This window comes from Artibeus jamaicensis, unplaced genomic scaffold, assembly GCF_021234435.1.
Source record: "Artibeus jamaicensis isolate MK-2021 breed Jamaican fruit bat unplaced genomic scaffold, CSHL_Jam_final contig_354, whole genome shotgun sequence".
Taxonomy (NCBI): Eukaryota; Metazoa; Chordata; class Mammalia; order Chiroptera; family Phyllostomidae; genus Artibeus; species Artibeus jamaicensis.
Genome location: NW_026521803.1, coordinates 6,605,169 through 6,621,462, shown reverse-complemented (window position 1 = coordinate 6,621,462; position 16,294 = coordinate 6,605,169). Strand labels below are relative to the sequence as shown.

At 45.0% G+C, this 16,294-nt stretch overlaps 2 protein-coding genes and 1 long non-coding RNA gene across 7 annotated transcripts in view; 1 reads left to right on the top strand and 2 right to left on the bottom strand.

Annotated features, from left to right (window-relative positions):
• The window catches only part of LOC119057694 (uncharacterized), a 34,563-nt gene extending 33,606 nt beyond the window's left edge, over positions 1-957 (bottom strand). For both annotated transcript variants that reach the window (XR_008391388.1, XR_008391387.1), the window contains exon 1: positions 508-957. This is a non-coding gene — a long non-coding RNA (uncharacterized LOC119057694). The remainder of the gene's footprint in view (positions 1-507) is intronic.
• Positions 958-998: 41 nt separating this feature from the next.
• Positions 999-9,573, top strand: TYMS (thymidylate synthetase). Its single transcript, XM_053664150.1, has 7 exons — positions 999-1,419; positions 2,421-2,494; positions 3,455-3,629; positions 5,888-5,989; positions 6,712-6,887; positions 7,260-7,331; positions 8,972-9,573. Exons 1-7 carry the CDS (start codon positions 1,212-1,214, stop codon positions 9,107-9,109), a joined length of 945 nt encoding a protein of 314 aa, XP_053520125.1. The 5' UTR covers positions 999-1,211; the 3' UTR covers positions 9,110-9,573.
• A 738-nt stretch (positions 9,574-10,311) lies between these two features.
• ENOSF1 (enolase superfamily member 1) overlaps positions 10,312-16,294 on the bottom strand; it is a 34,443-nt gene continuing 28,460 nt past the window's right edge. For all 4 annotated transcript variants that reach the window (XM_037156567.2, XM_037156565.2, XM_037156570.2 and 1 more), the window contains 5 exons: positions 14,827-14,868; positions 13,902-14,031; positions 13,536-13,635; positions 11,044-11,125; positions 10,312-10,447 (listed from right to left, as the gene is read on the bottom strand). In XM_037156567.2, the coding sequence (XP_037012462.2) occupies positions 10,346-10,447; positions 11,044-11,125; positions 13,536-13,635; positions 13,902-14,031; positions 14,827-14,868 (456 nt within the window). In that variant the 3' untranslated portion in view covers positions 10,312-10,345. The remainder of the gene's footprint in view (positions 10,448-11,043; positions 11,126-13,535; positions 13,636-13,901; positions 14,032-14,826; positions 14,869-16,294) is intronic.

Genomic DNA, 16,294 nt, shown 5'->3' with positions numbered 1-16,294 from the left:
TATGTTAAATGCCCATGCCAGAGGTTAGCTTTAATGCTGCTCCTCTACAAAACATCTCTCAATGGCCCCACTCCTTGTGTCCCATCCCCCAACTCAGACTGGTGGGGGGCGAGGACATCATACATATATTTTTCTCTAATATTTCCTGATCATTCTGAGTTCTTATCCCTATTTGCTGCCCCCCTTGGCTGCACCCTGTTATACTTGTATGTACTTCCATATTAGTACATTTTAAACTCATTATCAACCAGTTCCCACCCACCATGTTTATATTATAAACATTTCCCTAAAACTGCAATTTTTGTATTAAAAACTTACAAACTCCTGGTTGTCATCAACCATGTAAATACGCTGCCTTATTATACTTGCTCCAGCTGGGCCTTCAATGAGGACGGGGAAGAATTGAAAATGCAAATCCCCTGTTAGCACGCTCCCTCAGTTTTAAGAAATCAGCTCAGATAACAAGGTTTTGTTCTGTTCCAGTATTTCACCAATACTTGGACTCACCAATACTTGGAGACTGTTCCAAACTCCCCTTTAATCAGTGAACGTTGGGTTCGATCCCGAAACTTTCCAACCGAAACTTTCCAAGTAGAGCGGCCTTTCCGGGCAAGATACAGGTTTGGGCTTAAAGCTCTCATTTATATATTTAAGGATTTTGTTTATATAGAGGGAAAGAGGAGAATCATCACATGGACCCCACTGGGGAACCTGGCCTACAACCCCGGTCTGTGCCCTGACTGGGAATTAAACCTGCGACCCCTTGGCTGGTAGGCCTGCGCTCAATCCAATGAGCTAGCTATACCAGCCAAGCAAAGTTCTCAACTTTTAAAACCGGTTACATTTATGCGGCCGTGGTGGGAAGCTTGTGGCTTCCCAAGCCCCACCCCCGCGCCATGGCTCCGCGACCTCAGGGGCTGAAGGACCGGACGTTACTGAGCAGGAAGGGGCGGAGTCGCTGGAGGGTCGGCGGGAAAAAAAGGCGCTCGGAAGAGGTTTGTCCGTTTTGCGCACCGACCGTTTTGAGCACCGACCGGTTTGCAAACCGAACGTTTTGCGCACCGACCGTTTTGGGAACCGAACGTTTTGCGCACCGACCGTTTTGCGAACCGAACGTTTTGCGAACCGAACGTTTTGCGCACCGACCGTTTTGAGCACCGAACGTTTTGCCCGCCGACCGTTGTTTGTGTGCCTGCCGCTGCGCTGGCGACATGCCAGCCTCTGGCTCCGAGCAGCCGCAGCCGCTCCCGCCATCGCCGCCGGCCTCACGGGAGCAATGCGCCGAGCCGCAGCCCCACGGGGAGCTGCAGTACCTTGGGCAGATTGAGCATATTCTCCGTAGTGGCTTCCGAAAGGATGACCGCACCGGCACCGGTACCCTGTCGGTGTTCGGCATGCAGGCGCGCTACAGCCTGAGAGGTGACATTGGTCTCGCCAGGGACGGGCTGGAGGGCGCCCTAGTGGGCTTGGAGCTGCGGCTGGGAAACCTGGGGGGGGGGGGGGGGGGGGGGCGGGCTAGGTTTAGTCCCAGTCTCCCCAGACGCCAAAACTGAGACGTGGATTAGAGAGCTGGTTTGCGTAGGGTCTTACGGCCTTAAATGAACCACTGACCTAGTTTCAACTCCAGCTCCTATTTTTAGACCTGGGGCAACTTACTTCGTACTTGGAGTGGGGGAAATAATGTTCAGGCAATAATGATAAAATGAGGTGCTTGAAAAATTTATCCTGGTTACATGGATATCAACTGTACAGCTGAGTAGAGACAAGCTTTTACATTTTTATTTTTCTGTTTCTTGGTGCAAACTTCTGTATTCCTTCCTGGTGACTGTGAAATGGAGATCACAAAGATGCCTCTGGGAGGATTGTTTTGAAGAGTAAATAGGATCATGTATATGAAGTCTTGAAACAGTTACTGTTTAGGTACACCTAAAACATAGAGGTTAATTTGCTTTGCAGATCTTTAAGAACTGTTCTTCAGTTTTGACCAGGGTGATATATACTATCCCTGGCCCCTGAGCAAGTTTTCTTTGGCAGGATAATCATGGGATAGCCCAGGGAGCCTACAGGCTCTCCGGAGGCATGCTTTGTATGTTGTCCTCACACCTCTGCGAAGGAGTCTTGCCAGCAGGGTAGTGGATGGTGCTCCTTCCCTGTCCCCATCTCACTGTGTGGAACGTCTGTGTCTGGTGGGTGCAGGGCTCAGGAGGGCAGTCTCGGTCTGAATTGTGTTGCTGACTTGCCCTGCAGCCTGGGAGCTCCACCCAGATCAGGGCTTCCCCCTTGGCGGGAGTCGCAGTTTTCCAGTAGTTCCTATAGTCACTCCAGGGCCTAAGGTTCTGGGGAAGTTTTCTTCCACAGAGAAAGTTGGATGGCCCGTGCTGCTCTCCCATCTTGAAATTATATGGCAAACTGTTTTTCAGATGAATTTCCTCTGCTGACAACCAAACGTGTGTTCTGGAAGGGTATTTTGGAGGAGCTGTTGTGGTTTATCAAGGTAAAGAAGGGAAGTTAGAAAGCAGGCACAGAGCCCAGGTCGTGTGGTGCCATTGTCTTGCTTGTAACCATTATGGCACATTATACCTGAAGATACCAGGAGCCAGTGGTGTCTGTCCTTGACCTAGATGCACAATCAGGATACAGGTTAGGATGACAAGGACCAAATCTAATAGGATGAAATATAAGAAAAGTGAACATGAGGCCTGTACTTGGCAAAAACAAATCAACTAGGCAAGTATAGGTTGGGATAAACATAACTCGATAATGGCATATATAAGATATGTGACATCCATTTGCCAGAAAAGCTAGTGCTGATTCGGCCAGTCACTAGAAATATTCTATATACCAGATCTAAGTTACTCCCAACAGATTGCATGTGAAACATTAAATTCACTAGTTAAATTCTTTATTTTGGGTATCATCCTTGGACGGAGAACACATCTAGTTAAGAAACACAGAACCACTAGATGGTGTGGGAATAATTAAAGGATTTGGAGGTGTGTCGTCTAGGAAATTTCATCGAGAGGAACAGGAAAAAAATTTTTCAGGGGGTGGTTCCAGAGAAGGGATCAGACTGACCGGAAGGCCCTCCAAAGTTTGGGGTGGGACCAGCCTACTTAAGGATAGGACAGGCTGCCCTGGCTGGGTGGCTCAGTTGGTTGGAACGTTGTCCCGTACACAGAAAGGTTGTGGGTTTGAGTCCTGGTCACGGCACATATTTAGGTTGTGGGTTTGATCCCAGGTGGGGGCATGTATGGAAAGCAACCAATCGATGTTTCTCTCTCAAACCAATAAACATATCTTCAGGTGAGGGTTTTTTTTTTTTTAAAGGACAGGCTGGGTAGGGATGTACTGAGTGCCTGTCGGCAGCTTGGTAGGTGTTCTTGGTGGATAAGCCTGGATGGTTCCAAAGTCCGGGTGAGTGAATTCACCTGCTCTGCTCTCCCATCTCTTCCAGGGGTCCACGAACGCTAATGAACTGTCAGCCAGGGGAGTGAAAATCTGGGATGCCAACGGGTCCCGTGCCTTCCTGGACAGCCTGGGATTCTCTAGCAGAAAAGAGGGAGATTTAGGCCCAGTTTATGGCTTTCAGTGGAGGCATTTTGGGGCAGAATACAAAGATATGGATTCAGGTGAGGAGACTGAGCTGCCTCAGATATTTGAGCGCCCCTCATAGCTCCAAGGTTTCAGGTGAAGTGTGGGGGAAAAGAAGCCAGTGTCTGGCAAGCTGATACATAACTTGAACCTTGTGAGAAGCTATTTCAGGTTCAGAAAGCTGCAACTACACCTTTATGGAGGTGAGGTCACATTCTCAGTGATTAGCATTATCGGGTGCTCGGCACTTTCTGTGCCTTGTTTCATTAGCAAATAATGACACGGTTGGTTGCGGTCTCAGGGAATAAGGTAGGAAGGTTATCTGGGGGACTAAACACCCAGAGATTGCCTTGCATTGGCTTTGATCTCCCTTTTCAACACTGAGCCACCCTTCACTGTAGGTGGCGCTGATGTGGTAACTCATTTCTCTGTCTCCATCTCCTCTCCACCCTGGTGGTGGAGGAAGGTGAAACATATCACTACTGAGTGTCCACCTCCCCCTGTCACTCGCTGGTGCCACTTGCTGAGTCCAGCTCGAGTCTGCCCCTTTGTCCCACTTATCCCTAAGAGGTTACAAAAGCAAATGTGTCTCTCTATGTATACATAGTGTGTGCAGGAGGTGACAGTTTGCTGGCTGGGCAGAATCCTGCCACCTGGAGAGCATGAGTCTCACCCAAAGGGGGCAGTCACATCTCCAGCCAGCTGAAGAGATGTCAGCCTGATACTGTCATTAATTCTTCAGTTAAAGCCTAAACTGCATTTTCTGTGCTATCTTGAGAGCTGAATGTTGGCAACTTCATTAAGTTTTGAAGTGCTGGGCAGACCTGGAATAGGCAAATTCATAGGGATAGGATGGTGGTGGCCAGGGGCGGGGGCTGGTTAATCTTGAAAGGTATGGAGTTTCAGTTTAGGGAGATGAAAATCTGGAGGTGGAGGCTGGTGATGGTTGCGCAACATTGGGAATGTACTTCATACCACTGATTGCAAGCCTAAAAATGGTTAAAATTGAACATTTAATGTTATGTAAATTTTAAAGAGTGCTGTGTGGGCCAAACTATTTCTGTAGGTAAGTGGTCTGCAACCTCTGTCCAAGACACCTCAGGGTATGAAGCTGCTCCCCTGCCTAAATCGTGCCTTAAATCCTGCCTAGTGTTCAAGTCTTTATTGTCGCTTAAGGGGGCCTAATAAAATCATGGCCTCAGTTTAACTTTGCATGAATGCTCAGCTTTTGGACTTCAGTAGGAGTGTGTGTACTTTTAATTTTTAATCTTTAAATAGTTAGGACTTCAAGTACAGAGAGGTCCCTGTGCCCTTTACCCAGTTTACCCCAAAGGTAACATCTCGTACAAATTGACATGGGCAGAGTCCACAGGAGCTCATCCGATTTCTCTAGTTTCGTGTGTATTCATCAGCACGTGTGGGTATGCAGTTTTAGCATGTGGCGTGTAACCACCACTACAGTCAAGATACAGAGCTGTTCCATCGCAGTTCATCTTTTTAAATTTTTTGATGCTACCTTTGTCGGAACTGATTGTGTCCAGCTTTCCTCCAAAAAATTAAGAACTGCAGGACTAGAACAGTGTGACCCCAATGAGTGGAGATTTAACCAGAGGAGAATGTGAGATTCTGCATTTCGCAGCTTTTAGTTCTGCTTTAGAAGGTAGGCCAGAAATTAAAGTCCAGAGACCAGAAATGGGAGAAAAGTACAAAAGTGGTACAATAATTGTAGGGGTTTCCTGATATGTACAGATGACTTGGCATTTACCTACTAAGTTGTAATTTTAGGTGCAAGTGTTGGAAGGATACTGTCAAGGTCACAGAAAGGAATCCACAGTCCTCTGTTAGTCTTTACTGTGTACAGAATTGTATGTTCTATTTAAGACCTAGTACTTTCTGTGGGACACAGATAAACAAGATCATGTCCATGAGGCATGACGAAAATGGTTGATGGATATAGACACTAAGTCCTCTGGGGACCACTGGAAGAAAGTGTTGACATGGGGGAGGAGGTGACACCATGACCAATCAAATACTTAAAGGACTTTTATATAGGAAGAAAAATAGACTTTGTTGTGGCTCCAGAAGGCAGACCTAGAAGCCTAGACCAGGCGTTAAATTCAACATACTCAGATCTCAATCCCAGTGAGATCTGGGAAATTATGGAGCCCATTGGCTGCTTTATAACCATGAGCGGAGGGGGACTGTGGAAGGACAGTGTGATAGACAATGTGTAAAGCCATCTCACAAGATGTTGTGATAAACGTGTGCACATACTCTCTTTTTGGTAATTCTACAGATTATTCAGGTCAAGGAGTAGACCAACTGCAAAAGGTGATCGACACTATCAAAACCAACCCTGATGACAGAAGAATCATCCTGTGTGCTTGGAATCCAACAGGTGGAAAGCATCCTGGTCATCCTCTCATGTCCTCACTGTATGATTAGCACGTAGGGAGGCAACGAGGCCTTGTGCAGGGGCCTCCAGTGGGAGGCGGGTCCTGGGAACTGATCCAGCCCCATGGCTGCTTGGGTGACCCTGGGCACGTCACACTTGGCCATGTTTTCACCTTCAGATAGCCTATAAAAAAAATACTTGTAAGGTGTTAATATTTTAAATTGGGGTAGATGAAGTTTTAGATTCCTTTACCTTGATATTAATACTTTTAGCAATGGTATTTTAAAATTAAGCTTTACCATGGTGTAATAAAGACTCCAGGTGGAATATCTACATACACAATAGAGATTTGGAATATGGAAGGGTGTTTCCAACACCCTAGTTTTCTGCAGCCTCTGCAAATGAGTTCATGCTTGTAAAGGTAGCGCAAATAGTTCATTCAGCTCTGGTGGGAGGCTGTTGCTTCAGTTGCAAACACACATCACAGAAAGCTCCTGCTAATGGACAGGTCCCTGTTAGGTTTGTGCCATTCCTGGGACTGGAACAGCCTGCTTTTGCCATGAGGGGAAGGTGGGTCCTGGGGGGCACTATGGCCCAGTGTCTCTTTCTCATGACACCCCCCCTCTTATGAGTAGGCTTGTGCATTGCTCCTGTTTTACTTTGTCAATAGCTGTGTTCTTTAAAACCACCACCTCTCCTTATTTTTGTCCGTGCCGGCTCCTCAGATCTTCCTTTCATGGCCCTACCTCCGTGCCATGCCCTTTGCCAGTTCTATGTGGTGAATGGTGAGCTGTCCTGCCAGCTGTACCAGAGGTCAGCAGACATGGGCCTGGGCGTGCCCTTCAACATTGCCAGCTACTCCCTGCTCACCTACATGATTGCACACATCACAGGCCTAAAGGTGGGTGATGCTTAGGAAGGGAGGGTTGTTGCTTGCTTAATGTGCTGAGCTCTTGGATTCTTTAACATGAAAAAAACTAATTGCACAGAATTCTTATTAGTTTTAAATAAGAAATGAACTGACTGACTTTGTAAGTCTACATGGAACTTTCCTGTCCTTGTGGTCTGTATGAACAGGTTTATATAGGTTATTTATAATATAACTTTTATGAGTTAACTTTTCTTAAAAGCAACACTAGTTAAATTCTTTATTTTCTGAAAAGCTTTGGGATGTCTGCCCAGTCTATATAATGTTTTTAAATGATGTGATGATGTGTTGTAAAGGGATTAAAATGAGAACACTTACCGTTTTGCTTCCTCCTGTGTCATTCAGCCAGGTGACTTTGTACACACCTTGGGAGATGCACACATTTACCTGAATCACATTGAGCTGCTGAAAATGCAGGTAAGAATTATTTATCACACTTTGAAGACTGGTTGAGTTTCTTGATAAAAGGTTGAATTCTTCTCGGTGCTATGACAGAGATAAAGTGACCTGCTTCGACTGCAGGGGTTCAGTTTAGGGACAGGTGGGCGTCAGGTGGCCAGAGACAAGGCAGTGACATGTCTCAGCAATCAAAACACCTAATGTGACATACAGGATGGGGGACTAAGTACCGGTGTCAGGGAGGGAGAGCCACATTCAGACCAGGGAGTTTGGGACCTTCCCAGAGGTGGCATGCAACTCAGATTTTTACTTGAAGAATTTAAATGCAAACGTTCTGCCTAAATTTTATGCTAAATACAATATTTAGATCGGAACTTTCAAAAATCTGTTCAAATCTGTAAATTGTAGCAGCCAACAAATGATTTTTTTTAAGTTCATTTTATTTTATCTTTTTTTTTTAAGATTTTATTTATTTATCTTTAGAGGGGAAGGGGGAAGGAGAGAGGGAGAGAAACATCAATGTACGGTTGCCTTTCATGCATCCCCTGCTGGGAACTGGCCTGCAGGGAACCTGCCTGCAACCCAGGCATGTGCCCTGACTGGGAATCGAACTGCGATCGTGTGGTTCGCAGGCCTGCGCTCAATCCACTGAGCTACACCAGCCAGGGCCCCAACAGATGATTTGAAATAGCAATACAATGAGTATCTGTGCATAGAGACCCAAGATTAAAATTACAAACCAGTCCTGGCTGGTGTGGCTCAGTGGATTGAGTACTTGCCTGTGAAATAAAGGGTCACTGGTTCAATTCCCAGTCTAGGCCACATGCCTGGGTTGCAGGCCAGGCCCCCAGTAGGGGGTGCACAAGAGACAACCACACATTGATGTTTCTCTCCCCTCTTCTCCCTCACTTCCCCTCTAAAAAAATAAATTAATAAAATCTTTTTTTTTAATTGCAAAGCAAAACCATTTTAGGCCCTTTCAGTTTAGGTCCAGGCTTAGGAAGCTCCTTTGAGGAAATGTGTCTGCTTTGACTTGGAGGGTGACTTCAAGGCTTACCCAGATGCTTCTCTCTGGCTGTCCCTGTCATGCTGGACAGAATAACGTAAGGACACCTGTGTCCACACCCTCATCACCCCTGTGCATCCCTTTCTATTGTCAACAGATGTCACCTTTCCTTGCCCTTTCTGCCAGGGACCGTTGGAATGGGGATTATGGGACTCATATAAACCATTCTGAGTGCCTACCAAGAATTACAGATAAAAAGTACAAGACTGTGTCTCATCCTTCATAAATTTACCAAGAGCAATCAGTCATAAGGACTTAACACTTGGTGAGCTACCAGGCTCCTGACACTGAATGATTCCACAAAATACTCTCTCCATGTGTGTGAGGGCATCGCTTAGTTACGCTCCAGCAGTACTGCATAACCAAGGGAAAGACATCTCCAGTATTACACTGTGTAGATAAAATGCTGTATACTTATTTCATGAAGGGACATGGGGAGCAGAATTAAAGAAGCGGTAGATACAGCAAAATAATGGTCTTATGTTTTTATCTTTTCTTTTAGCTTTGTTTTTTTTAGATGATTCCTTTTCTTTCTTTTTAAGTTTATTTTGATTGTCCCCTTTGCCTATCTCCCCACTTATGTTGTTTTTAGCTTCAGCGAGAACCAAGGCCTTTCCCAAAGCTCAAAATCCTTCGAAAAGTTGAGACAATCGATGACTTCAGGGCTGAAGACTTTCAGATTGAAGGGTACAATCCTCATCCGACTATTAAAATGGAAATGGCCGTTTAGACTGCTTTTAAAGGAGATGTTTGAAGGATACTGTCAAGTCTTCTTAGGGGTTAGTTTGGATGCTTTGGTGGAAGTTTTTTTTGCTCTAAAAGTAAGAAGAAACTAGGTGCAAGATCAGTTGCTAACTTGTCAGTTATTCATTAACTTAAGACTGGTGCCCCTGGCAAATACAGGTTCTGCTAAGTGATAAAAGGCCTTGAGTTTGGTTAACAACCCAGTGAGGGTATATGCAAATGCTGAGACTATGAATGAAGTGAGAAGAGTGAAAATGCACACACTCCTAACAAATCTACATGCATTTCAATCCCATGTTTGCATAAGGGTTAATGATTTCAAGAATTAAAGTGCTTCTCTCAAATTTGAGCAAGCTAAATATCAGTCATGATAATGTATAGTTGGTATGGTTATCAGTGTATACAATTTTATTTGTTTTATATATTGTTATAATAAAGATTTTTTCTGCATTCCTCTGGGTTTTTTGTTTTTACTTCTCTATTGTCATTCTGCACAGTTCTACTTAAAACAGGAACTGAACCTTCCTAAATAAACATGCTGTGTTCTTGTCTGGATGCTGCTGAGAAGGTTAGTTAGCATGTGTCTTAGAAATGCTCACTAAACTATTTTAAATTTTTTTCTATGATTTATCTAATTCTCACTACATTTTATTAGTAAAAGTGATTTCAGATAAAGGCTTTTTTAAAGGTTATAAAAAACTGTATGAAATAGCACTTGGACCTCATTCGTTCGGTGTGGTGTGGGTTCTGTAACGGGCACAGACTGAGCTGGAAGAGATGCACTGCCACTTCAGGCGCGTCTCGGGGTGTGTGTGGCAACCAGATTCCCCACGGTGCTGCAGAACTATTTTTATTCTGCTAATTTTTGACATGTTAGATAGAATAAGGAATCGTTCCAACAAATTAAGCAGATTCTTATTTTCAAAGTACAATTTAATGCCTGGGTACCAGCATTCGATAGAAATCTTATAAGAGCATCTTCCTGGATTTCAAGTTAGTTAAATCTAAATTGGTTTAAGGATTAAGTAAAAGAGTATGTGTTTATTTGCTAAAAGAAGTAGTAATAATTGCTGAGCTGATTCCTGAGGTTAATGTGACTTTCAGCTGAATTTGTTTTCATTGGTGTGATGATTTTCTTCCCCAATTTTTGTAAAACCATACCCAAGAAATTTTAAGCCTTTTCATTAAAAAAAAAAACAACATGGGTGTGAGGGTAGAACACTTAATTTCCTTGAGCAGCAAGGAGTTTCTTCCAGACTTCACCATCTGGATATTGGTGTTTCTTTACAGATTCCTCCTTCATTTCTGTGGAATAACCAGCTTCCTATGAGACAAAAATGGCGCAGTGCCAGTAACCATTCTGGAACAAAAAGCATTTCCGTGTTTCTGCTGCTTCTATAAACACTTTTAAATCTATGCCAGAGACAACAATTAATATTTTTAGGATAAATTTTCTGGTTGTTTAAAATTGAGAGGGACACTGCATTGGCCACTTCTCAGAACTGGTGGCTGATCAAATTTCCTCTGATAGGTCAACCCCTGTGTGTGAAAATGAGACCTGATCTAGACAATGTTGAAGATAAATGGCCCAGATAACACAGCTGTAGTTAAAACTCGTCAGTTGACTAATCTGCTGGTCGGTGCCAGGTTTTTTGGGGTTTTTTGCACAAGGAGTGCACATTTTAAGGTCTCAGCCTGTGAGGAAAGGCTGACATTAGAGAAGGCTTGTCAGTGAAAATTTTACTGACCTTGACCTCACACCCTGACCCTTCAGGTCTTGGGAATTTGAGGTTGACAGACTAAAGAGCCATTTGTTTCTAGATATGAAAATAAACGTTTAAAAAGTAAAAGCTTTGTGCTCTAGGGTCTAGCTCATGTGAACCGATACAGCAGTGGCTTCCTCAGGGAGACCTTCCTCACCTCAGGAGGCATGTAGGAAGCATTCTTGATTATCACAGGATACTTGAAATGTTCGTGCAGGTGGTCGACATATTCGCACATCCTAGGAGGGAGAGATCAGGTGGGGCAATAATGCCTCAAGTTAGATAATTCACTTCGTGCCATCTATTAAAGCAGAAAGGGTAGCCCTGGCTGGTGTGGCTCAGTGGATTGAGTGCTGGTTTATAAACCAAAGGATCGCCAGTTCCCGGTCAGGGCACTTACATGCCTGGGTTGTGGCCCAGGTCCCCAGTAGGGGACACAGAGGCAACCACACGTTGATGTTTCCCTCTCTTCCTCCTTTCCACTCTAAAAATAAAATCTTTTAAGAAAAGAAAGGGTGGACTTGGTCAAGCCTTGGCTTATGTTTCCCTCAACCTCTGTGCCTCAGGTTCTCATCTATGAAATAAAGCAGTGTGGGGACTTGGATGAATTGAACTGTGAAGTCTTTTAACTAACTAAAGGTTTAATGACCCCAAAAGGAGTCAGTTTAGACTCCATGAAGATCTGGGATTATTTGGGTGATTCCATTAGGATCTGGGATTATGTGGGTGACTTTAGCCAAAATTTAGATGAATAGATTAAAGTGACTAAATGGGGTATTTAGAAGAGCACAGGTTTTAGGATGAGACCAACCTGTTCAAATTTGCTGTCAGCCACTTTCTGGTTTTGTGACCCGGTTAAGTGGCCTAACTCTGCTGCCTACCCATACTCATCAGCTGATGACAGCTGCTGTGAGGGGCAGGCATGTGCCTGTGTGGGGGCTAAACAAAGGAATTGGCTAGAGAGGGTCTCGTGGTTTCAGTGGACATATGTGCTGAGTCATCGACTCTACTGTTTGCTGCCTATAATCTGTAGACAGATGAAGAACTAGCCCCCTGGAAGAGACACTCAGGCCTTGAGGGCTGAACAGCGGACAGTGTCCCACACAGAAAATTACAAAGCAGAGTTGTGGAGATGTGACAGCACAGTGTCTGCCTGTGGCTCTCTACTTGCACACTGACATTCCTGAGCAGTGAGGTCTGCTTTCAGGAGTGGCACGAGCCACTTTCGCCCACTCCCTTTGGGGTCACGGTGCATGGTGGTTCAGGGCTGACCCTTTGTTTCTATCTCTCAAGACTGGAACCTTGCAAAGTTGGTTGGAACCCACCTTGGTTCTGTCTTCAGGAACTGAAATGAGGGGCAAAATCAGAATAACTTAGGGATTTCTAAAAATGTAATCTTTATTGTATTTTTTTCTACTACCATTTAGTCCCCTTCTCCTCCCAGCAGTCACCACACTGTTGTCCATGAGTCATTTGGGGATTTACCTTTTATAGTTTAAAATACTTCTGACAGCCCTGGCTGATGTGACTCTGGATTGAGTGCTGGCCTGTGAACCAAAGGGCTGCCGGTTCGATTCCCAGTCAAGGGCACATGCTTGAGTTGTGGGCCAGGTCCCCAATAGGGGGTGCATGAGAGGCAACCACACATTTATGGTTCTGTCCCTCTCTTTCTCCCTCCCTTACCTTTGCTCTAAAAATAAATAAATAAAATTCTTTAAAAAGTAAAATACTGCCCTGGCTGGTGTAGCTCAGTGGATTGAGTGTGGGCCTGCGAACCAGACAGTCGTGGTTCGATTCCCAGTCAGGGCACATGCCTAGGTTGCAGACCAGTTCCCTGCAGGCCAGTTCCCAGCAGGGGACGCATGAAAGGCAACCATACATTGATGTTTCTCTCCCTCTCTCCTTCCCTTCCCCTCTAAAGATAAATAAATAAAATATTTTTTAAAAAAAAAGACAACTTGCTTTAAAAAAAAAAAAGTAAAATACTTATATTAAAAGGCAGCATGTGCCTACTCACTATCCAGCGTAGAAAAGAAACCAGTACTTTACAGCTGAAGCTCCCTATATACCCTGACCAGCCTCATTCCTTTCTCACAATCCTAAATTGTTTGGTGTTTACCTTTGCTATGCATGTTCTCTTGCTTTCACTATATATTTCTAGTGATCTTTCTGTGACACCGCATTTAATTCCAAGAGAAAAAAGTATAATAAATCCATATGTGTATAGACAACTAAAAGGAGACTGTCTTAATTTAAAGCTCACCTGGGGCCTGTTGATAAATCAGATGGAACTAAATAATAATGATGTGACCAAATCAGGGAAGACTCAGGAAGAGGAGCTTGGACAGAGTGGGGAACACACCTATGATGAGAGCGGGGCTTCAGGAAGAAACAGGCGCTGGTTGGGGAAGGAGTTCCGGTTTTCATCCGGTTGAAAGCTTACCTCCTAAACAGTGATTCTGCTACCAAGAACCTACCCCTCTAAAAGAAAATACTTCACTGCTAGGTCTCCTTGTTGCTGCCCCACGTGGAGAAGTGGAAGCAAAATGAACTTGGCCTTTGTTCTTAGTGCCTCCGGTCACAAGAGCAGAGTTAAAAGATCTGGCCTGGAGGGAAGTACACAGCCGAAGTCAATGTCATATTACTCACCTGTTTGTGAGGCTTGCGGAGACTGATATGAAGTCAAATATAATCAGGTGCTGCACCAATTCACAGAGGCCGACTCCACCAGCGTGGGGGCAAACAGGAACTGAAACGAAGGCAGGTTTCTACTGAATGCCGAGAGTTGGGCAGAGAGAGGGAAGGGGTGCAAGCTTACAGTATTTCTTACTGCCTGCAAGTGATTAAATCATTTGTTACTGTTTAGGGATGAAATTCCAAGATAAAAATCATCAAAGATTCCCTGATTAGGCCTAAAAGATAGAAAAAAAAAAAAATGGCAAACTACATAGGGAACCACAGGTGTCTCATGGCTGGGGAAATGGAGGTTTGGTCTGCAGGCTGCTGTGCCCTTACTTCCGAACTTTTTGGCCATCAGCAGTACTGAGAGGTTCTCGTTGACACTTCCCAGCCTGCAGCTGTCAATCTGGAGGAACTTCAGGGCTTTTGCCTGTAGGAGCTGCTTAAATATCACTCTATTGTGGCACTGGAAATAGAATTACAATAAAACCAACAGAAGAATCAGCCTTGGCCTTCAGGATTTCTAAACCTGGCAACACACCAATTCTAAGTCACTCATTAGTGACCTTCAGAACGCCTGCCCTGTGTGTATTCTTTGTTCTCACTTGGCATTAGGCGTGCTCTGATTGCGCAGGTGGGGACTTCCCTCTCACTTCTTACAAGTCTGCTGGTGGAACCGCGTGAGTCATGTGAAGTCACACCACTTACAATCTTTTAAGGAATAACCACCATAGTGAAATGAGGCATCAGGATGAAATACGGTGATGGCCATGAGCAGATGGCACGGACATCAAAACAGAGCCACAGCAGAGCAGCATTGCTCCTTCTGCTGGAAAACCGAGACTCTGCTCCCTCTCCCTGCCTGGCTCGTGGGCCGGCTGCCACAGGTTTGGACACACACTTGTGCTTCATTTGTAAGCACAAAATGTGAACGCAATAATGTTTACTCAAGTTGGAAGCTGGCTTTCTTAGAACCACACAGTGCATTGTATGCCCTTGCAATAATAGCAAGTTTAAATTGCTGCCTTATAAATTTCCATTAGACACTTTGATAAGAATGACCTTAGTCATTGAATTTTAGAATAATCCAGAAACTTGTGACTATATCTGATTCTTCACTCTAATGAAGTGCTATAAAATGACCCAATTTCTAGGATTATGAAAATTTCCCAATTCAAGATACAACGAGTGATACAGCCTAACATGACAACGTCATCACTAGGTGGCCAGGGTGCACTGACCCCAAGGACATGTCACTTACCTGTTCTCCTGTGGCAACACCAATTCCTAATGGGGCCAATGCCTATAAAATACAAGGCAACCTGGTGTTATTTTCCTAAGCTTTTGAACTGAACATTCAGTGATTAAAAATTTAGAGCTATTTATTTAATGTTGAACTATTCAGAGCTGAAGAAACAATGTCCTGCCTCGGAGTGGCACGAGGCAGTCAAGGGGAAGTGCGAGCACACAGGAGGGGCTGCCTGCATCTGCGGAGGGGAGAGACGGCACTTGTCACGTGCTGCTCCTTTCCTGGCTCTGGCCCTGCAGGTTCTAGACACAAGCTACTTGTGTCCTGTCACAGACACAAGCAGTTCAGCCCCTGGCTGAGTCCTTCTCATAGGTCACCACTCTCTTTATTCCCATCTTATTCCCCCCTTCAGTGGTTATTCTAGAATCCTGTCCCTTCAAGCTCAGTGGGTGGCTATAGATCTTGCTTCATAGGTTGGGCTCAGCGGGTGAGGCACTGGAATCTTCGGGTGATGCTGCTCTTTCTGTCCTCCCCCCTGAAGCCGCTTCACTCCCCGCCACCTGGGCTCTCGGCCCACACCGCCCGCCCCAGGCTCCACTGGGACTGCACTGCCACGCACTGTCCTCAGGCATCTTTGGTTTATCCCTGGCCTGGCTTTCCCATTGTTTAGGGAACAGTATCAATGCTAATGGCTAACAGTTTCTGGGCTCTTATTACCTGGCTTTGTACAAAACCCTGACTGAACTGATTCCTCATCACAACCCAGCGGGATAGAAGCCATCATGATCCCAATTTCACAGATGAGAAAAGGCACACAGGTGTATTAACCGTCTTAGATCAAAGCTTAGAAAGTTGTGGAGCAGGGCTTGAAACTTCAGATGTCTCCAGAGCCAGAGGTAGGCTGACTTCCCTGCAGGAAAATTCTTAATTTAGGAACCAGGTGTCCCCAGTTCCACTCCCTGGCCTGTCTCTTACAAGATGTGTGGACTTGAGTGAGTCACAGACTACCCACAAGTTAGGAGTTATAGCAGCTGGTCACCAAGGTGCCATTAGCACCAACAGCTTATGGTTCCCGAAACTCCTAATTTAAGTAGGCTGGGTCCTTTATCTCAAAAGAAAATGGGGATGGAGAGGAAGGAGGAATGCCGGGGAGGAAAAGCCATCTGACTTATTCATCCTACCATCTTTAAAGCATGTTTCTAACTCTGGGCAGATACCAAATTCTATTTCTCCTTTAACTATTTCCTTGACCTGCCCTATTCTAGCTGCCCTCCACCCCCCTTAATGCGAAAGCCCCCTGGCCCCTATCCCAACCTCCATTTTCTTTCTGCCCATTCCTCACCTCTCCTAGCCCCCATGTCACCCATCCTACACACTGCTACCAGTCAAACCGTCTTTATTCCCATTCTCTCATTCAAGACTGTCAGGTGCCGTGCTATGTTCAGCTGCCTCTTCTGAGCACGTGGACCCATAACCTGGC

Excerpts from the sequence above, each read along its gene's own strand:
- TYMS (XM_053664150.1), top strand. The coding sequence starts at position 1,212 with ATGCCAGCCTCTGGCTCCGAGCAGCCGCAGCCGCTCCCGCCATCGCCG. Across the intron at positions 6,888-7,259 it reads CACACATCACAGGCCTAAAG|CCAGGTGACTTTGTACACAC; the intron begins GTGGGTGATGCT and ends TGTGTCATTCAG. Across the intron at positions 7,332-8,971 it reads TTGAGCTGCTGAAAATGCAG|CTTCAGCGAGAACCAAGGCC; the intron begins GTAAGAATTATT and ends TGTTGTTTTTAG.